This window comes from Odocoileus virginianus, chromosome 28, assembly GCF_023699985.2.
Source record: "Odocoileus virginianus isolate 20LAN1187 ecotype Illinois chromosome 28, Ovbor_1.2, whole genome shotgun sequence".
In the NCBI taxonomy this organism is placed as follows: domain Eukaryota; kingdom Metazoa; phylum Chordata; class Mammalia; order Artiodactyla; family Cervidae; genus Odocoileus; species Odocoileus virginianus.
Genome location: NC_069701.1, coordinates 42,723,427 through 42,744,290, shown reverse-complemented (window position 1 = coordinate 42,744,290; position 20,864 = coordinate 42,723,427). Strand labels below are relative to the sequence as shown.

General features: G+C 62.8%; 1 protein-coding gene across 3 annotated transcripts in view; it reads left to right on the top strand.

Moving 5' to 3' along the window:
- KCNQ1 (potassium voltage-gated channel subfamily Q member 1) overlaps positions 1–20,864 on the top strand; it is a 364,068-nt gene that overhangs the window by 94,237 nt on the left and 248,967 nt on the right. For all 3 annotated transcript variants that reach the window (XM_070457845.1, XM_070457847.1, XM_070457844.1), the window contains exons 4-10: positions 250–328; positions 896–992; positions 1,560–1,700; positions 8,930–9,040; positions 9,301–9,396; positions 11,363–11,485; positions 12,420–12,564. In XM_070457845.1, coding sequence (XP_070313946.1) covers positions 250–328; positions 896–992; positions 1,560–1,700; positions 8,930–9,040; positions 9,301–9,396; positions 11,363–11,485; positions 12,420–12,564 — 792 coding nt within the window. The remainder of the gene's footprint in view (positions 1–249; positions 329–895; positions 993–1,559; positions 1,701–8,929; positions 9,041–9,300; positions 9,397–11,362; positions 11,486–12,419; positions 12,565–20,864) is intronic.

The following is a 20,864-nucleotide window of genomic DNA, read 5'->3' as shown; positions in this document are numbered from 1 at the left end:
GCCTTGGCGCCCAGGTCGTCCCCCCCAGAGGCTGCTGACGGGGCAGGGCGGGGGTCCGGTCACACTTAGCACAGCCTGTGTGCACTGCTCTCAGCGGCCGATGAGGCCTGGACATGTGGCTGGGATGGGGGCCCGGCCTCCCCCACAGGGCGTCTCCCTGTCCCCCTTGTGGGGCCCTGTCCCGCTGACTGCCAGGCTCTTTGCTGGCATCCAGCTGCCTGGCTGGTGATGCTGGCTCTGCTCCCCCAGACCTCATCGTGGTGGTGGCCTCCATGGTGGTCCTCTGCGTGGGCTCCAAAGGGCAGGTGTTTGCTACCTCGGCCATCAGGTACGCTCGACCGCGGACCCGGCGGTGTGGGGGTGCGGATGCTGGGGGGCGGGCTCCAGGCCCACGCTGAATCAAGGGCAAGCACTGGCTTCTAGGACGCAGGCTGGGACCCCAAGGTCTGGGGGCCTCAGTCTACTGATACGTAAACTGGGGTGATCCTGGGGAGGCCCCCCCAGAAGGCCGTCTGGCCACCCAGGGAACTGAGGAACATGTGGGTTTGGCTCCGGGCCTGGTGTGGCCCCCGCCCTGACGCTGTGCTTGGGAAGCGGGAGGGCAGCATGGATGGGGGGGCATGGGGTCACCCAGAGCCCACAGGGCCCTGTCCTCCAGAGGGAGGGGGAGGGTGGCATGGATGGGGGGACATGGGGTCACAGATGGGGGACACGGGGTCATGGATGGGGGGCACGGGGTCGCGGAAGGGGGGCATGGGTTGCAGATGGGGGCGCGGGGTCACGGAAGGAGGGCGTGGGGTCACAGATGGGGGTTGCGGGGGTGCGGATGGGGCTGCGGGGTCGTGGATGGGGGGTGCAGGGTCGCCTGGCGCCCACAGGGGCCTGTCCTCCGCAGGGGCATCCGCTTCCTACAGATCCTGCGGATGCTGCATGTCGACCGCCAGGGGGGCACCTGGAGGCTGCTGGGCTCCGTGGTCTTCATCCACCGCCAGGTGCGTGGTTGGGGGGCACGCGGGTCCACAGAGTAGCCTCGGCCTGAGCCAGCCAGGCTGTCCAACCCCCACCCGAGGGGCGGGAGTGCCCCGCTGGCCAGGCAGGTGGTGTGCCCATGTTCCCTCCAGCTGGGAGAGTAGATGTTCGGGTAGGTGGAAAGATGGACGTTTAATGTGGGAGAAGCATCAGGACGCCCAGAAATCTGAACCCGTGCAGACCCTGAGCAGCCCCGTGAAGGCTGGGGGGGCCAGCCTGCACCCCTTCATGAGGCCCATCCCTGCGTCTCCCTGAGGTCCTGCGGGAAAGAGAGCTGGTGGGCGGGCCAGGGCACTGGCCTCACTCCTGGACGGGGAGACCTGACCTCGCCATTGACAAGTTGGGGAAACTAGGTTATTTTTTGAGCCCGATGTCTGCGTGTCAGACACGCTGGCTTTTACGTGGAACTTTCAGGTAACGGCTGGAGCCGGCTGCTGGCAGGCCGCCCCCGCCCCGCCCCCCGCACATGATGTCTGTCCGGGGCGCCTGCGGGTGCTGGCTGACGGAGCGCCCTCCCCGTGTGTCTCCAGGAGCTCATCACCACCCTGTACATCGGCTTCCTGGGCCTCATCTTCTCCTCCTACTTTGTGTACCTGGCTGAGAAGGACGCCGTCAACGAGTCGGGCCAGGTCGAGTTCGGCAGCTACGCGGACGCCCTGTGGTGGGGAGTGGTAAGTTGGCACCTCCGGCCCGCGAGACCACTGCTCACACCGGGCCCGGGCAGGGGGTGGGGGCACAGTGCGTCGCCCCGGGGCCCTGGGGTCTTGAGACCTGCCCCCTGAGTGCTTGAAGCCTGTACACAGGCGTGTCATTGGGCGGGTGGCTGGGCCCCACCCTGGACGCCCGGAGCCCAGCTGTCACTGTCGTGGGGCCCGTGACGTTTCTACCTGTGAGGCTGGCTTTGCAGAGGCAAGTCTTGGGATGGAAGGCGAGTATGCAAGGGGTATCTGCTGGGAATGTGGCCACAGGCGGCCCCAGCTCCTCCCCCACCCCTGGGCCGGGCCCTCTAGCACTGTCCACCCCCGCCCTGGTCCTGAGTCCCCTGGCACCCCAGGGCCCACCTCTGTGAGGCTCAGCGCCAGGCCCCCCAGTGTTCCTGCACTCGGGAGCTCATCATCAGGTGACAATCAGAGCCCCACCATGCCAGACCAGGGGCCTTGGGAGAAAGGGAGCTCCCCCATTCTGACGGGGCACCCAGCCCACGTGTCTGGTGCTGGCCGCAACCGGGGCAGTGTGCAGAGGCCCTGGGTTCTGCTCTGGGGGGTGGGGGTGGCACTTGGCCTGCCTGTGGGTGGCTGCGGGTGCCTCAGCCATGGCCAGGGTGTCTGAACCATGCATGCCCCCCACCCCGCCCCACCCCACCCTGGGTCCTGGTCGTAACAGGAACCCAGCATCACTGCTGTGTGACCTCAGGGCACAGAGGACGCCCCTCAACAACCCTCCACGTGGGCCTTGTGGGGAGACAGGTCCCAGGCTCTCATTTCGTCGCAGGGTGGTCAGCAGCTTACTGGCCTGGGAGCGGCACGCTTGGGGTCCTGGTGGCCTGCACAGACCCTGTCTGTGGAGGGCGGGCGGGGGAGTAGCCCTGTCTCTGGGCCATCAGCTGGGCCTGGGCCTCCTCCCTCCCTGCGGGTGCCCTGGGCCCAGTGCCTGGGAGCATCCAGGGGCCCCAGTGCCTGGGAGCGTCAGGAGGCCCAGTGACCAGGAGCATCCAGAGCAGCCCGAGCCGCAGAGTGCGTGATGCCAGTCCCGGTTATGAGATGCCTGAGGTCAAGGATGGCTGATGGAGCCCCTTTGAGTTGGGGGCTGGGTGGCTGACGTCCAGGCCTGCTCAGCCCAGGAGAGGAGGGGGTCGCAGGCTGCACCCAACAAGGTGGGGCTGAGGCCTGGGGGCAGTGCCAGCTCCACGGAGCCACAGGTCCAGGCTGAGCGGGGTGCTGGCTGTGTCCACCTCCAACGTGTTTCCTTCCAGAATGGTGGTGGGGTGGGGGAGTCGGCCTCAGCCCAGGGCCCCACCCTCCAGGGGGAGGCCTGTCCCCGCTGCTCCGGGTGGGGCAGGAAGCCACTCGTGTCTCCATCCCCACCCCGGCGAGGCCAAGGCCAGGGCTCCTCATGTTGGCCGAGTCAGCATTTTTTTTCTGGAAGCTTCCAACATGCCAGGCTGACCTGGGAAGGTGAGGACGTGCTGACCTGCTCTGATGCCGCCTGCGGGCCGGGACACGGCTGGCCCCCCGGCAGGTTTGGAGGGAGGGCACTTCGTCCCCTGCTCCAGCAGGGGAGGGGTCACTTTCTGATAAGAGGCGGGGCCTGTGGAGGGACACGCTGCCAGGGGCCGGGAGGCTCCCCGGGACCAGACGGCGAGGTTGGAGGCGCGTGGGTGTGGGGGGGGCTCAGCTGGTGAGTGGTGCCCGGCCCCGGCCCCCCCGCCCGCCCGCCTTCCTGGCCTCTCCCTCGGAGCTGCCCCCAGCCCGGCCCCTGCAAGCCCTGCTCCCGCGCGCACACCTGTGCAAACATCCGCCCGCCAGCCGGGAAAACGGCCCCTTTGTGCCCAGCTTGGCACTGGTACCCCAGCCTCGCCGTCAGCTGCAGCCCCAGCCTGGCTGCCACGGGCCCGGCCTGGCCATTGTTCCTGCGGGCCCCAGGCCCCCGCCGCCCGGCTCCGGGCAGACGACCCCCGTTCGCAGCAGTGGCATCCCTGCAGCTGTCCGGGCGGGCGGAGCAGGCTGGGCTCGAGTTTGGGCTGTGTCAGGACGTGCAAGTGGGACAGCCCGCGGGGGATTCGGGGCCAGGCTGCCCTCCCTCCGCGTGGCGTCACTGAGGGCTGCCAGGGCAGTGAGCCCAGCCCGCACCCCGAGGCTCCCCGCCTGGGGCGGACGGCCCAGGGCCTGCCTGCGGGCTGTGCTGCTATCAGGGACCTGGCATGGGGAGGCCTGCTGCCTGGGCAGGGTACCCCATGGGTAGACGGCATCGCACCAGACCAGCTCCTCTGGCTGGACGCAGGAGACAGACCCCGCAGTTGTGTATCTGGGCCGTGGGACGGGCCCTGCGCTGTGCTTCCTCTGCAGAGCCGGCGGTGCAGGCAGGCTGGGGGAAGCTGGCCAGGGCCACATGTGGACCCAGTGGGCAGGCTGCTGGGGCCACCCCTCAGCCCCAGGCTTGGTTGGATGAGTGGGTGCGCCTAGGAAGCGGTCGGTTCTGTCTGGGGCCCATGGGGCGGCCACAGCAAGGTGAACCACCAGAACTGTGCTCGCTCTGCCTCGAGACAAGAAGTCAAGATCGAGGCTGGCGGCCTCCTGAAGCTCCGGGGATGGGTCCTTCCCGCCTCTCCCAGCCTCTGAGGCCCAGGCGCTCTGGGGCCTGCGGCCGCACCTTCCGTCTCCCATGGGGACGCTGGTTGGTGGGTGCAGGCCCCACCCGGGAGCTCAGGACTGTCTCCCCTCAAGCTCGCTAACCCAGTTGCATCGACAAAGACCCTCTTTCCAAGCAGGCCTGTGTTCCGAGGGCCCAGGGGCACATGGACGCTGGGGGACCCTCCTCTGCCGGGGACAGCACTGTCCCAGGAGGACATCACAAGTCGGTCCCTCCGCTCACTGAGCCTCGGTTTCCAGGCCAGGGTCCCCTCTGCTCCCCCCGCCCTAGGTGGGGCGCCTGACGCGGGTGTGAGAGCTCCCCACCCCCTACCAGTGTGGCGCCCCATGCCTGGCTGCTGAGGTGTCGGGGAGGATTTAAGACTTTCTTCTCTGCCCTTGGAACAAAATGCGTTTGTTTGTGTTAAAGTTTGAGTGGAGGGAAAAGCAGCTTTTGCAAACACGGGCTTCTCTGTGGAGCGCCCGGGGGTCTCTCAGATCCGGAGGTTGCCAGGCCCTGTTTACCCCTGCATCTAAATTTAGAATTGGGAGTGGAAAGGGTGGAAGCCGCCCTGCGTTCCAGCGCCGTTTAAAACTGAGTCTGACTCCAGTTCCTTGGCTCCAGAAGGTTCCACTTCCCAGGCCGGACTGTGTCCTGGCAGAGTGAGGCCAAAGGGTCTGGGGGCCGCATGGGGGGCTGGGTGAGGACACGGCCCCCCAAACGTTCACATGCAAGGTCTGTCGGCGCCGCCCAGTGTGGGAGGCCCATCTGGAGTTGGGGAAACTGAGGGCCCAGGGAGCAGTGGGCCGCCCCCCAGCCCCCCAACCGCGCAGTGTCCAGGGCTCCTCCCCTGCCCGGACCGCGCAAAGGCGGGTGTGCGCCGCAGCTTAGATCGGAGGGTCCACAGGACCCCAGGCCACTGCCAGCTCTGAGTCCCTCCTGCACCTGCTGTCGGCCGCGGCGGCAGCTGAGACCGTGGGCGCTGAGAGCCTGGCCAGAGAAGGGTCTTCACGGCTGGGCTTTGCGGGATGAGCAGGGTCCACAGGGCAGGTCCGTCTCTCCGTCCTTACTGTCCAGGGATGGTTTCTTTCATGGACTCGGCAGGCCCAGGGAGGGTGGTGTTCAGGCCTGGTTTCCTCTGGGGTGGGGTTCAGCCCTTGTCATCTGGAGAAAGAACTTTCCGGCTTCAGTGCGCGTGAAAGAAGCCCGGTCAGCATCAGGAAGACAGGCAAACAGGAAGCAGTGGGTGACCCGGCCAGGAGCCGGAGTGGAGCCGCACTGGCCCGCCGAGCGGCCCTGGGCCTCGCCGGGTGTGAGATGGGTGCCCACCTCTGAGAGCGCGGGAGGCTTGTCAGCAGGAGCTTGGAGAGCCTGGGGTGTCTGGCGCGCGGTGTAGTTGCTCAGTCGTGCCTGACTCTCTGTGACCCCGTGAACTGGAGCCCACCCGGCTCCTCTGTCCTTGGATTTCTCCAGGTGAGAGTGCTGGAAGGGGGTTGCCATTTCCTCCTCCAGGGGAGCTTCCCGGCCCAGGGATCGAACCCGGGTCTCCTGCATTGCCGGCGGATTTTTACCGTTCGAGCCGCTGGTGCCCAGCGAGGGTTCAGTAAAGGCTGGTTGTGCATTTCAGGGGCCATTACTGCTCACGGTTCTCCTGGCGACCCTGCAAGCCGGATGCCAGGCAGTGACCTCCCCCAGCTGATTCACACGCGAGTGTCCGTGGCCACCGAGGTCCATCACGCCCCTCAGCCCTGCTGGTCCTGAGGGTCCCGCTCCCTGCGGCCCACACATCGTGCGTGTGTGTGTGTGTGTGTGTGTTTATGCCACTAAGCATGAGGGCCCTTCCTGACCCCTCAAGGCTGGCAGCAGGCACGGGTGGCCCCAGGCACACCAGGCAGCCAGCTCTGGGGCCAGGGCAGAGCTGGAACCGTCTCAGTTTCCCCATCTGTAAAATGGGGCGGCAGCAAGTCTGCCTCCGAGGGCCGGCTCCCTGAGAGGCCACGATCCCAGGAAGGGTGCCCCTCTTCCCACTGCTTCAGAGACGTCCCTTGGGCGACCGGGCCTCTTGACCTGGCTGGTTCTCCCCACCAGCACGTCCCCGAGGGCCTGTGTGTGCGGGGCACGGGGGCCTGCCGGGGTCAGCTGCCTGGGCCGCACGTGCTCAGAGACTTGGTTGCGGACGGTCATGGTTGGTTGTGGTCAGCCGTGATCCCCGGGAGGCAGGAAGGGCCCCCTGAGGAGGAGACGTCTGAGCTGGGCGCCTGGGGCAGAGTCTCCAGGGCCTCTGCTGAGGGGCTGTGGGCCTGGATGTGGCCTGAACAGGGCCCAAGGGTCCACAGCATCCCACCAGGGGCTGTGTGGGGCTCCCTTGTGCCCCCCAAAGGAGGGAGAGAGGCCCTGCCCCCACGGCGCTGGACCCGTGGCCCCCCAACTCCTGCGCCTTCTTGGCCAGGGTGATCACAAGCTAGTTTCCAGGAGGGGGAAGGAGTGCTTGCGTGACGAGGTGCCCTGGGCCTGCGTGGGTTTCGGTGTGTTTATTTATGATTTCCCTTGGAAAGAAAGCGCGCCTGTTTGGGGGGGGGGGGTGTTTGCTTTTGTTTTTACCCTGAGTTTGCAAGCCTCGCTGGGTGGGCCCCTCACATGCTGGCCGCTGTCCCTCCAAGCCGGGTTGGGGTCTCTGGGGGCAGCCCCACGGTGATGGGTGCTGGGCCCCGGGACTGCTGTGCCCACCTTTTGCCGCTCTGAGACAGCCCTGCCGCCCCCCGCCCCTGCCCCACTCTCTGCACCTCTCCTCTCCCAGGGCCACCCTCTCCCTGGCTCCGTCTCTCCAGCCTCCTCCCTGAGGCTGCGTGAGGCCTGGACCCCCCAGCGTGGCAGCCTCTAGCCTTGGGTTTGCCCTCTGCCCCCCCACCCTGGCATCACAGTGAGGAGCTGGGGACGTACACCCCTGGTTTGGTGCCAGCCGGCGCACTCAGCAGGGGTGAGACCCCACCAGATGGTCCGGAACTCACAGCGTGGCTGCACCTTGGCTGGACAGAGCGGCGCCCCCCCGCCCAGTACAAGCACCGCGGGTCCACTTCTGTCCTCGCCCCCACGCCTGGCTGCCCCTTCCCGCCCTGGACAAATGGCCATGGCCCGTGGGGTGGCGGCAGGCTGACCACGTTCCCAGTGGAGCCGGGCTCCTAGGCTGGGCCTCCCACGTCCCCCACAGCCTGCTGGCGTCCAGGAGGCGGCTTCAGCAAAGAGGAAATAGAGTGACACCTGTGTGATGTACTGGGGGGACAGGCAGGTCCTCTGGAGTCTCCCGTCCTGGAGGAGAGACCCCAGCCGAGGCGCCTCCCCGGGTCTGTGCCCGGGGAACGTGCAGCTCCGCATTCCGGATCGCCTGCCGTCGGGGGGACGTGCAGCTCCGCATCCCGGATCGCCTGCCGTCGGGGGCGAGCACACAGGCCGTAAACAGCCCATTCCTGAGCTGCTAGTGTCTGTGAATTCAGGAAAAACAAACAGCTCTGCGGGGATGGGCCGTTTCCTCCGAGAGCTGGAAGGATGTCGTTAACTTGACAAAGGAGGTCTGTGACAGGGTCTGAGGAGCCCGGAGCGTGCCCTGCACCAGGGGGTGGGGGACACCTGGCTTCCCGCACGTGGTGCTCACCCAACCCCCGAGCCCAGACTCTTGGTCCCTCTTGGTTCCGGGGCCTCTTGCCTCTGCCCTGGGCTTCCGAGCCATTGCGTGTGCCCGTCTCCGTGTGGACACCTGTGCTGATCTCATCTGCGTGGACACGTGCAGACCCTTCTGCAGAGCTCACCGAGCATCCTGGCTCGGGGGGCCTGGCTTAGGGGAGGCCCAGCCACCCATCACAGGGCTGGGTACATGTGCTGATGGGACGAGCTGGGACTCTGGGCACCCTGGGTCCCCTTGCCAGGCTCAGAGCCCACTCCTCGAAAACCCAGCAGGCAGCCTACGGCCCGGGCTCTGGTGCAGGCAGGTACAGCCAGGGTGGGCCCCAGGGCTCCGGGAGCCAGCCTCAGATGCCAGCAGCAGGCGAGCCTGTGGTGGGATGGGGGGTGTGGGGGGCAGCGGCCTCCACCCCGCTGTCCCGGCGCATGCCCTGGACGGATAGCTGACCACCCCCCCCAGTGGAGAAGAAGGCTCATCTGGTTCTCCCAGAGAAAAGGGTGCATGAAGCATCTGCTGCCCAGGCTGGCGTCTGGAAGCGGCATGCCATCTGTGGCCAGGCTCTCTGTGGAGGATGGGCCTTGGGGGGTGGCTCCGGGCCTCCTGGGTGGTGGGCCTCCTTAGACACGGGGTGGGGTGGCGTGGGCAGGCCGAGCGCCCGTGCACATGCCGTGGACTTGCTTCCTTTGCAGCGTTAAGTCTGGGGGACCAGACCCTGTGGACTGGGGCTCTGGCCTCTGAGCTGCCCGGCCCATCGGGCGGATCTCTCTCCTTGGCCTCTGCGCACGGCAGGTCTCGGGTGGAGGGGCTTCCAGCCGGACAGACGCCCGTCCTGAGGTCCTGGGGCTGACCGCCGCCTGCTGTCCCTCCTGCCCGCAGGTCACGGTCACCACCATCGGCTACGGGGACAAGGTGCCACAGACGTGGGTGGGGAAGACCATCGCCTCCTGCTTCTCTGTCTTCGCCATCTCTTTCTTTGCACTCCCGGCGGTAGGTGCTCTGGGTTGGTGGGCGTCTCCATGGCCCCTCAGCCTCCTCTGAGCTCTGGGGGCTGGCAGAGCTGGGGGCCGCCCTGTGAGCAGATACCCACAGATGGCACACTCAGACCCCCAGCTTGCTCACCATGCGCAGGGGCTCTGGAGGCACTGACTTGGTCTGCGGGGCCCGCAGCGCGGAGCCAGGACCAGGGCACCCAGCCTGCCTCCCACTCCCACGTTTGCAGGGCATGAGCCTGCCTTCTGTCCTTGCAGGGGATTCTTGGCTCCGGCTTTGCCCTGAAGGTCCAGCAGAAGCAGAGACAGAAGCATTTCAACAGGCAGATCCCGGCGGCAGCCTCGCTCATCCAGGTGACGCCCCCATGGCCTTGGCACTGTCGTCTGGTCATCCGTGCGCCTTTGTCACCCAGGGAACACATGCTGTGTCTGCTTGGGGAACTGGGTGCGGCCCTCGGCCCCCAGAGCGGCTGGACCCTCTCCCATGGGCCCTCTGGAGGGTGGAAGTGCAGCGGGCCAGGGCACAGACTCGCCCACCTGGTGTAACCCGTCCCGGGAGCTGTGGGACGATGCTGGCTGGTGGGAGGCACGGGTCCTGTGGGCTGGGCTCAGGGACGAGGACGCAGCCTGGCCAGCCCTGCTGTGCCCACTCCTCTGGGCCTCCAGCTGCAGTGGCCGCCTTGGTGTGTGCCCTCACCCTCGTCTGCGTGGGGGCAGGTCTGGGAGGGAAGTGGGGGTCAGCGGGGGGCCGTCCCTCTGGGAGTCAGGGCCTGCCTCTGAGCACCCACGGGGCTTGGTCCTCCAGGCTGGGGCCTGGTGACTCAGGAGCACGGGCCACATTCTGGACCTACCTTCACCTCCCAGAGGCCCGCGTCCCTACGGGGCCGGGGCTCAGAGCGCCGGGCCTTTGGGGGCGCGGTGGGGGCTGCAACTGCCCTGAGGCCCCTTGTCCCCCCGCCCCCCGGGCTTCCGTGACGAGGCTCCAAGCCCGACAGCAGTGGGGAGAGGCAGGTCCCAGAGACAGGCGGCCCTGAGCCCCTTTGCGTGGGTGGCAGGAACAGCCTGGAGCGCGGCCGGCCTCTCAGTGCCGGTGAAGCCTCGGCACAAGGACCCCTGGAAGACAGTGCAGCCCCGAGGCGGCCGGCAGCAGGCGCCCAGAGCCAGGGGCGGCAGGAGCGGGCCCGGGGCTGTGGGCGGCGTGGCGGGCAGGCGCCTGCAGCGGGTGCCCAGAGCCGGGGCGGCAGGAGCGGGCCCGGGGCTGTGGGCGGCGTGGTGGGCAGGCGCCTGCAGTGGGTGCCCAGAGCCAGGGGCGGCAGGAGCGGGCCCGGGGCTGTGGCGGCGTGGTGGGCAGGCGCCGGCAGCAGGGTCATTATCTCCCGTCCGCCCGGCCACGGGCCCCCGTGCCCAGCAGGGCGGCCCGGGCACCCAGAGCTGCAGGGCCCCCCGGCTTGCAGCAGCTGCCGCAGCCCAGTGGAAGCCTCTGCCCTGTCCCTCTGGAGCCTGTCCGGAACCACGGTCTGGGGCCGGACGCTAACCCTGGACAGGAAGGAAGTGGAGGCAGCGGCCCCCGGGCTGGGGGCTCGGGCCCCTGCAGCTGGTTTTATGGCCCCACAGCCTCTCTCAGGGAGACCATAAATCAGGCGGCAAATGGCCTCCCTGCAGGAGGGGGTTCACGGACTCCCCATGGGGTGGGTGTGCAGCCTCACGCGCGCCTCCCAGGAGGTGGGAGAGGCCTGGAGGGGGATGAGGGGCCGCTGGAAGCCCACCCCTGCCTGGGGGGCCGGGGCGCGGCGCCCGGCTCTGGTCGCAGGGGCATCACTGCCCAGGAGTGCATCCCCCCCGCATCTCCCTGGCGCCCATGGCCAGCGGCACCCTATGAACTCCTGGCTGCCCTTGTCATCGCCAACACCCCCCTTCCTCAGCTTACCCCACGTGGCAGCTGCCATGAGGGTCTCTAGGCCTGAGGCCTTCACCCACACGCCGTCTGGAGGTTCCCAGAAACTGCGGGTCCCTGGAAGGGGGATGCGGCCTCCTGGACACTCAGTTCTGCCTCTGCCAGCCCAAGGCCCTGCCCCTCGGCGCTCCCTGCGAGTGCCCCATCGTGGCGTGCCCGGGGCTGGACACAGAGGGACGCGGGTTCACAGGCTTCTGTGCTGTCTGACTGTGTGCCCCCCTGGGGAGGTGGGAGCAGACCCCCAGCCTCGGGAAGGGGCTGGTGGGCAGGACGCCCTGAGGCCTAGCCAGCAGCGGGGCCCCGCAGGCAGTGTGGCTGCACTCGCGGGGCCCGCGGGTGACGGCCGCCCCCTCCCGCTGGTTTCAGACGGCGTGGCGGTGCTACGCAGCGGAGAACCCGGATTCCTCCACCTGGAAGATCTACGTCCGGAAGCCATCCCGGAACCACACTCTGCTGTCCCCCAGCCCCAAGCCCAAGAAGTCCGCCATGGTAACCGCCGGGTCGCAGTTGGGGGGAAGCCACGTCCCGGCCAGAATTTGTCCCTGAGCCTTCAGTCCAGTGTAGCCGCATCGTCATGGGCCCTAGGAGTGTGCCCCATGCTGGGCTCCCGCCACCTGGGTGGCCCAGGTCTGGCCCCGGGACTGGCCACACCAAGGCCAGTGCTGGGAAGGTCCAAAGGAGGATGATGGGGACAGGCCCGGCTGGACTCTGGCCAGCCCTGCCGGGGTGGGGGGCTCTCCATGGGGCCTTGGTGTTGGGCTGTCTGTGCCGGGCAGGTGAGCGGCAGGGCAGCTCTGGCTGCCTGGCTCAGAGAAGAGGGTCTGGGGGTCTCAGAGAAGAGGGTCTTGGGGTCTCACAGAAGAGGGTCCTGGGGTCTCGGTATAAGGGAGCTGAGGCAGGCTTGGGCGAGAGTCCCAAGAGAACAGGGCAGCCAGCCCAGCATCGCCCTCCCTCCGACCTGCACCCACACCGCCCTGGAGAGATGCGGTCCCCCAGGCACTGGCTGCCTGCGAAGCCTCTGCAACCCACCGTTTCCTCTGCCAACACTTCTCCCAGACCCCAGCGTGGCTGGCTGGCTGGCTTCCTCCCGATCACCACCACAGAGACGTGTCCTCCTGCCTTCAGTCTGTGCGCCCGCTCCCTGGGCTCTGAGTCCCCACCGGCCACAGCCCGCATTGTCCCTGCCCCGCGGTGTTCTGTCTGCTTACTGTCTGCTCATTGCTGTCCGCCTGCCCCGGGGGCTCTGAGCTCCCAGGGGACCGCTGGCAGCACCCACGCTGCAGCCCTCCTGCCAGTGTGTGAGGGTCCTGGTGCCCAGCCTGGGCAGGTGCCCCGAGAGTGTTGCTACCAGTGGTCGGGCATCAGCAGAGGGCCCGGCAGGGGACGCCCAGGACCCGACCACTCCTGTCATCTGGTTTTCTAGGTAAAGAAGAAGAAGTTCAAACTGGACAAGGACAATGGGGTGAGCCCAGGCGAGAAGACACTGGCGGTCCCCCACATCACCTACGACCCCGTGTTGGAGGACCGGAGGCCCGAGCCCTTCTCAGTAGACGGCTACGACAACGCTGGTGAGGAGCCCCCAATTGCGGTGGGGGTGGGGGCAGGCCCACCTTCAGCTCTGAGCAGGGCTGCCGGGGCCTTGGGGGGGTCTGGACGGCCTCGCGTCCCCCGACCAGTCGCTCTCGTCCTGGGGGCCGCTGGCATTGCCACATCTGCCCCGTCAGAGCGGGCCCCTGTCGCTCGTGGAAGTCCTGCCCTGCCCTGCCCTGGGCGCTGGGTTTCGGGGAGCCAGGCCCTGCCTCAGCCGAGCTATATGCCTGGCACCCAGGCCTGGTGGAGTGAAGGGGCTCACGGTTCACGTGGACCCCTGTCCCAGGTGGAGTGGGGCTGGGGGTCCCAAGCCCGTGTGGTGCTGATGGGTGCCTGGCACCCCGTCCGCTGGGGGTGGCTGACCCGTGACGCGTCCTCCTTGTCTGGGCATGGCCGGCGGAGGGCGGGGGGTGCTCTGGGAGGAGCCACGGCCCCTCTGCACCCCTGAGGCTGTCTGTGGGCATCCTCTTTGGGAAGCTGGGAGTGCAAGACCCAGCCTGGGTACCCGGGGTCTCCTCACATACCGTCGGGCCCCTGGGACGTGCCACCCGCCTGCCCGCTGCCATGGGCACAAAGGACGATTGTGCCCGCCGTCCGGATCTGGGGCAGGACCATTGTCGCCACGCAGATGGGGGCTTTCTGCGAATGCTAATGCTCAGGTCGGCGCGGGGCGGAGCCGCGCTCGCTGTTGGCTGAACACGGAGCCCCCGAAACGCGGCATCCATTCAGCCCGTGCGGCGCTGTGGAGTCCTCTGAGCCGCCTGCGGAATGTTAATGAGGGACAAGGGCCGGGAGGCAGGTGTCCTCCGTGGGACGCCCCCCGCACAGAGGGCCTTCTCCTTCCCTGCCAACGAGATAAGTCCGCCCAGCCAGAACCACCGGGTTTCTGGAGCCTGAGCTGTCGGCTGGGCCCCGGGGACACAGAACGGCCCCGCCCGAGCGGTCCCTGAGGTTCCTCGGTCCTCCCCGCCCGCCCGGCAGCTCTGGGGAGCCCTGGGGAGGGACCAGGGGTGCTCCTCCGGAGTTGACTCCGTCACAGGGACAGGCCCGCAGCCCCACTCCCAACGCTGGGCACCACCCACTAGGCTGCAGCCCACTCCCATGCCGGACCCCGACTTGGACTGAACCTCTCCACTCCACACACAGCGCCTACCCGTGGCACGCACCCCCCAGCCCTGCCCATGGTACCTGCCCCCCCACGGAGCGTCCACCGCACGCCTCTCCCCACCGCAGGCAGGGCTCTCTGTCTTGGGCCGGCACTGCTCTGGGTTCCTGTCCTGTGACTCTGGGGCCCCGGGTCCCGAGCACAGCCGGTCTGTGGGTCCCAGAGCCCTGATGAATCTGCTCTAATCCCCGGCAGCAGGCCCCATCTGCAGGGCCGAGGAAGGGCGCGGTGAGCGCAGGACTGTCTTGGACAGAGGTCTTCGGGGGTTGGCTGTTCCTCCGTCCCGTGACCTGGACCCGGTTTCCCGTGGTTTCCTCCTGCCTCCTTCCTGCAGGGCTCCCACACGTGCAGGGTCTGTTTCTACTCGTGACCTTGACCAGGCCGGTGCCCTGGGCCTGAGTCATGACCTGGGCCAGCAGGCTTTGGATGGGCCAGATGGTAGAAGGCCCCAGAGCAGGAGCGGCTACAGTCAGCCCCGTGGGGCTTCCTGGGGTGGCACCCGTGGAGCGTTGAGCAGGACTTGGCCAGTACCCTCGGGTGGGACTTTGGGGCAGGTCGGCTGGGAGCCTGCAGTGATGGTGTCACGGTGGGGGAGGAGGAAAGGAGGCAGAAACCAGCTGGAGGGGGGACCTGTGGCCTGGGGGGCTCCCCGGGTATTGGCGGAGTTGGGGGCAGCGTGACGTCCCCGGGTGAACCGAGCCGTCTGCTCTGATCACAAGGACTTCAGACAGAGAATTTCAGAGAGTGAAGGGCGGGAGCCTGCGTGCCCGCTCTATGGAGGGACCACGGCGATACACAGAGACCTCGCCTGCTCTGGGGGTTTGCGGCTCCCACTCACGCCGTCTCCCACCGCCAAGTCCAGCCTCTTGCCTTCCCACGTGTGGGGGCTGTGTGAGCCCCCCCCCGGTACTGACCATGGCCGGCCTGCTGCCTGCCTCCCTCGCCTCCAGCCGCCTGAGCAGCGAGCAGGGGCGGACGGGTTCTCACGCCGGCACCCGCCTGTTCTGTGGCCTTCTGCGCTGTGTTGGCGTTTTGACTTTGCAGACCGCCCTTGGCATTAGCGGCTCACTGTTTGCAGTGGCGGCTCGTGTTTGCTGACAGATTGGCCCGTTTTCTGTGTCTCGGTTGGAGCTTCATGTCCTTCTTCCTAAGGCCGGTGCTTTCTTCTGGGACCGCCTGTCGACGGCCTACTCGGTGTCTGCTTGTCTGAGATTTCTGTATTTTACCTTTGCTCTTGAACCATGGTCTAGGTTGCTAGAACAATACAAGTTGAGATCTATATTTTCTTTAATTTTTAAAAAAAACTTAAAATTGAAACATAGTTGATGTACACTGTATCAGACACACAGCAAAGTGAGTCAGTTTATATATATATATATATATATATATATCTCTTTGTCATCTCCTTCTCCGCCGTAGGATATGAGAGATCTGCATTTTCTCTGGACAGGCGGGAAGTCCAGCGCCAGCTCCCAGCTGGTGTGCCCTCTTGAGCTGACCGTCGTCTGCAGGTGACCCTTCTTCTGTCCTGACGACCTTGAACACCTTCTCTTTGACTTTGGTGTTCTGTAGTTTCATGACGAGGTGCTGCGGGCCCTGACGCTGAGGGTCTGTGTCTTCCATCATGGGGCAGCTCAGCCCTGCTGTGTCACGGGCTGCCGCCTGCCCTGACTGCTCTGGTCTCCCCTGGAAGCGTCCGCCCGGCCCTCCCGGGCAGCGCGCCTCGCTGCCTCTCGTGCGGCCTGTCTGCCGCGGCGCGATACCCTCAGGGACTGCCGTCTGGCGTCTCAGTTTCCACCTGTTCCATCTCTGCTGTGTGTCCTCATGTGAGGGTCTCATCTGCTCGGTCTTAGCATCCTGTATCTTCCTCGTGTCTGACGTCACAGCTTTGAGCCCCTTGAACGTGCTGACCCCACCCTATCCGTCCTGGAGCAGCATCAGCTGCGCTGATGGAGGAGTCCGATTCTTCTCACAGTGGCCTCTCCGATGCTCGCCTCCTCTTGGGCTGAGGTGGCAACTGTAGACGTTTTGTGTCGGTGGGCTCCTCTGGGCTCTGGTTGAGGGGACACTGCTCTGGAGAGGCGGCCCCGTGAAGCACAGCAGGACCTGCGTGGGGTGGGTGTATAGGGGTGGGGCCTCCCAGACAGCCGGCGTCACAGGCCCTGTGAGAGCGGGTCTGAGCTCGCGCGCCACTTGCCCTCTAGGCAGACAGCCTGCGGCAGATGGCTGCGCTCCCCACTGCTGGCCGGGGCGAGGCTTTGCTCGGGCTCCCTGTGGCTTTGTCCGCATCCGCCTTTGGCTCTTGGTTCCTCTTTTCGAGGTGGAGCCTCAGCTGCCAGTTCCTGGCGCGTGGTTTCAGGTGCAGCCTCTCCCCTCTGGGGGGCCGTGTGGTCCACACTGCGGCTGCTCGGGGGGCGGCCCGGGCAGCCTGTGGTCAGAGCCAGGCCCACCTGCTTGCCCTGTCCCCTGGGAGGACACGTCCCCAGGGCCAGGGGAGCACCGCAGTGCCCGCAGGAAGGTTGCTCTGCTCCGGAACTTGCAGAGAGACGCTTTCACTCTTCTTGCCAGAAACGGAGGTCCTCCTCTTGGTGACGGACTGGGCTGCTCCTGATGAGAGAGGCGGGGCGTCCCTGCGGGTGGAGGCTGGGAGGGGACGCTCCGGGCTGGAGCCTCTCTGTGCGTCCCTTGAATTCTACTTTTAACACAGACTTGGAGAACCCTGCCTCAGATACTGAGTCACAATGCTATGAGGAGGCCAGGGGTATGTGCTGGTAACAAGGCCCTGGTTACCCTGAAGCCAGTGGCCTGGGAAGCAGCATGGCTGTGAGGACAAGGTGCTCCTTCCACAGCATCCTGGCCATGTGCCACCTTGCTCTCACCCGGGTCTGAGCTGCCGTGTTCAGCACGAGAACGGGATTCCAGGTGCCCTCCTGGTGTCCACCTGTCTGTCCTGGTCTGAGGGTGTCGCGTTCCCCTGGCTCCGGTCACTACACATCACTCACGCAGCCCTGGGGTCATGGGGAAGGGGTCCCACGAGGTCTTGCAGGCTGGGTCCTGGAACCCCTCCAGTAGATGTGGGGGTCCGGATGGGCCTGTGACCCCTGCAGTAGATGTGGGGCTTCCAGGTGGGCCTGTGACCCCTCCAGTAGATGTGGGGGTTCCAGATGGGCCTGTGACCCCTGCAGTAGGTGTGGGGGTTCCAGGTGGGCCTGTGACCCCTCCAGTAGGTGTGAGGGTTCCAGATGGGCCCCGTGGGCATGTCCTCACCTCCTGGGCCAGAGCCTTCTCGTTGTCCCTCACCCCCGGCCCCTCCTCTCAGCCCCAGGGCTTCGCCAGGATGGTCTCGCATTCTCTTCCTCACTGCCTTCCCCTCTGTCATCTGCCCTAGGCAGCCAGTGAGCAGGTTACCAAGGGTACCTGCCTCAGGCCCGCTCAGCGCCCTGGGACCCCCATCCCCTTGGGCTGTTGCCCAGATGCCCCGGGTGTCTCGTGAGAACCTGGCCCTGATGCATCTGCCCGCTCTGCCCCCTGGCCCTGTGAGGCACCCCATCTGCACCACGGCCAGGCTTTCCCACCAGGGCCCCTTTACCCAAAGATCACCTCGCCACTGCCCACCTCTTCATGACCAAAAGCTGTCCACTGCCAAACTTCAAGAATTTCTTTTTTTTTCTGATTAAAAATGTGGCATATGCTCCTTGTGAACCTATGAGATGTACACAAGAGAACAATGAAGAAAAACAAGCCCTGGTTGTCTCAGCGCCCAGAGAGCAACTGCTAAGCTCTGGACAAATGTCCTGTCTCCTCAGTGTGAAGAACAGACACACCTGTTCCGCCTACACTATCCAGTATTGTTCCTACTTCTATCGCTTGTGATACGATCATTTCCAAGTATTGCTTTAAATTCTTGTAGAAGGGGTTTTTTGCTCTGTCCACTCACATGTGGTTTCATGTTCCTGATGGTCTGTCTTCGGAAGGGTCTGCAGTGTGATTTGGAAATACAGTGGGCAGGGATTCCCTGACGAGTTTCTGATTTTGCTGAAATTGGATTCAGCAATTTACTGTTTCGATTGGTGGTGTTGCTGGCTTTTAAACTCTGACAAAGAAGAAATAAAATCCCCAATTAGAGAATATTTAGAAAAATAAGAACAAAGACACTCTGTATCAGATCCTATAATCTACAAAGTATTTAATGATGATTACTGATTTATATGATGGTACAGCATATCTAAATATGACTTTAAGTCCAGTAGCCAAAAGGGAGAAACTAATGAATGATATATAAAAGGCGAAAGAAACAAATCCAGGATTAGAACTGGGGATTTTAATACAGCTGTCTCAGAAGCCGATAGAACAAGTAGACAGAAAAGCAGTAAGGATAAGTGTGCATGTCTGCTCAGTCGTGTCCAGCTCTTTGCGACCCCATGGACAGCAGCCCGCCAGGCTCCTCTGTCCATGGGATTTTTCAGGCAGGAACACTGGAGTGGGGTGCCATTTCCTTATTGAGGGGATCTTCCCAACCCAGGGATTGAACCCATGTTTCCTGCGTCTCCTGAATTGCAGGAGAATTCTTACCTTCTGAGCCATCGGATGGAGCTCAGAACAATACTTTCAACCAAGGTGGCCCAACGAACACTCACAGAACAATCCTTCTAGCAGAAGCAGGGCACATACTGTTTCCGAGGGCGCACAGAACATTTACCGAGATAGAACCAGGTTCTGAACCACAGAACAAGTCCCAACCCATTGTAAATGACTCAAGTGATATATACAGTATGTCCTCTGACCACAGTAGAATTAAATTGAAAATCAATAATAAAAAGACCTCTGGAAAATCCTCACATATTTGGAAACTAAATAACATGCTTCAAATAGCACAGGACCAGAGAAGAAATCCAAATGAAAACTAGAAAATATTTTCAACTTGATGGAAAAAAAAGTACGGCGTGTCAGAATATGTAGGTTCTGTTAAGGGCAGCACCGACACGTGCACTAGACAAGAGCGGAGCCCAGCCAGCCTCCACTCCACCGCAGGCAACCAGGGGAGAGGAACAAACTCAGCCCCAAAGACGCAGAAACAAGAAAATGATAAAGGTCAGAGCAAAAACAAGTGAAGTGGGACACACAAAAACAAAAATGCGTACATAATGAAACGAAAATGTGATTTTTTAAAAAGAAGATCAAAACAGTTGATAACCCTCTACCCAGAAATATCTGGAGCAAAAGAGAGAATATATGAAGTATCAGGACTGCAAGATTCGGTACAGATTCTATAGATGTAAGGAGGATCATAAGGGACCAGTCTTTAAATTCAGCAACTCAGATGACATGGGAAAATGTCTTGAAAGATGTAAACTACTCAAGATAGATAACCCAAAGAGTTCTCTGCCTGCTGATAAAATCAAAGTTATAGTTCAAAACGTCCCCCCAGACATTCTCCAGGACCACGTGGCTTTACTGCTGAATCCTGCCAAACATTTAAGAAAAAATAAAGTCGATTCTAGACAGCATTTTCTGGAAAATTAAAAACTGGGGAAGAGTTCCAAACTCACTACAGAAATTAACAAAACTGATTCTGAAATTCACACGGAAATACACTGCATGTGACCTAGAACACAAAAACAACTTTGAAAATGAAGAAAGCCGGAGCACTGCACCAGCAGTGTGCTTGCATCAAGATAAGCAAACAGGCCAACAGATCAGCCTAGGCAACCCAGAGAAGCCTGTGCATTTACAGACAGCTGACTTTTGACCAAGATACAAGGGCAGTTTGGTAGAGAAAGGATAGTCATTCCAACAAACAGGGTTGGAACAACAGGATATGCATCTGCCAAACAAATGAACCTGGCTGTACATCTCATCTCATATATAAAAATTAACTCACAGTCTGTCATAGATCTAAATGTAAAGTCTGAAAATATGGAAGAAAACATAAGGGAAAAAAATCTTTGTGACTTTGAGTTAAAGATTTCTTAGACATGGCACCAAAAGCAAAAGCCATCATTGGAACAAATTAATTGAACTTAACAAAATTGCAACCTTTGCTTTGAAAGACACTACTAAGAGAATGAAAAGACACACCAGAAATTGGGAGGAAGTATTTTCAAACCATACATCTATTAAAGGTCTTGTATCCAAAATATATGAGTGACACTTAGGATTGGATGAAGTGAAAGTTGCTCAGTCCTGTCCGACTCTTTGCGACCCCATGGACCACACACTCCACAGGATTCTCCAGGTCAGGATACTGGAGTGGGCAGCCTTTCCCTTCTCCAGGGGATCTTCCTGACCCAGGGGTCAAACCCAGGTCTCCCACATTGCAGATGGATTCTTTACCAGCTGAGCCACGAGGGGAAGCCCAAGAATACTGGAGTGGGTAGCCTATCCCTTCTCCAGTGGATCTTCCCAACCCAGGAATCAAACCAGGGTCTCCTGCATTGCATGCAGATTCTTTACCAACTGACCTATCAGGGAGGCCCTATGACTGTATAGTGACAACAAATAAAAATGGGCAAAAGCTTTGAACAGAAACTTCATCAAAGAAGATTTATAGGCAAGCATATAAAAAGATACTCAGCATCATGATTGTGCTCAGTTGTTCAGATGTATCCGACTCTTTGAGACCCCACAGACTGCCTAGCTCCTCTGTCCGTGAGATTTCCCGGGAAAGAACACTGGTTGTTAGTCACACAGTCGTGTCTGACTCTGTGATCCCACAGACTGTAGCCCACCAGGCTCCTCAGTCCATGGGATTCTCCAGGCAAGAATACTGGGGTGGGTTGTCATTCTCTCCTCCGAGGGATCTTCCTGACCCAGGGATGGAGCCCAGATCCCCTGCATTGCAGTATGATTCATCTCAACCACCAGAGAAGCCCAAGAATACTGGAGCAGGTTGCCATTTCCTTCTCCAGGGGATATTCCCAACCCAGGGATCAAACCTGCATCTCTTGTGTCTCCTGCATCGGCAGGCAGATTCTTTACCACTAGCGCCACCTGGGAAGCTATTATGAAAGTGAAATTGTTAGTCGCTCAGTCCTATTTGACTCTTGCGACCCTCATGGACTCTAGCCCTCCAGGCTCCTCTGTCCATGGAATTCTCCTGGCAAGAGTATCGGA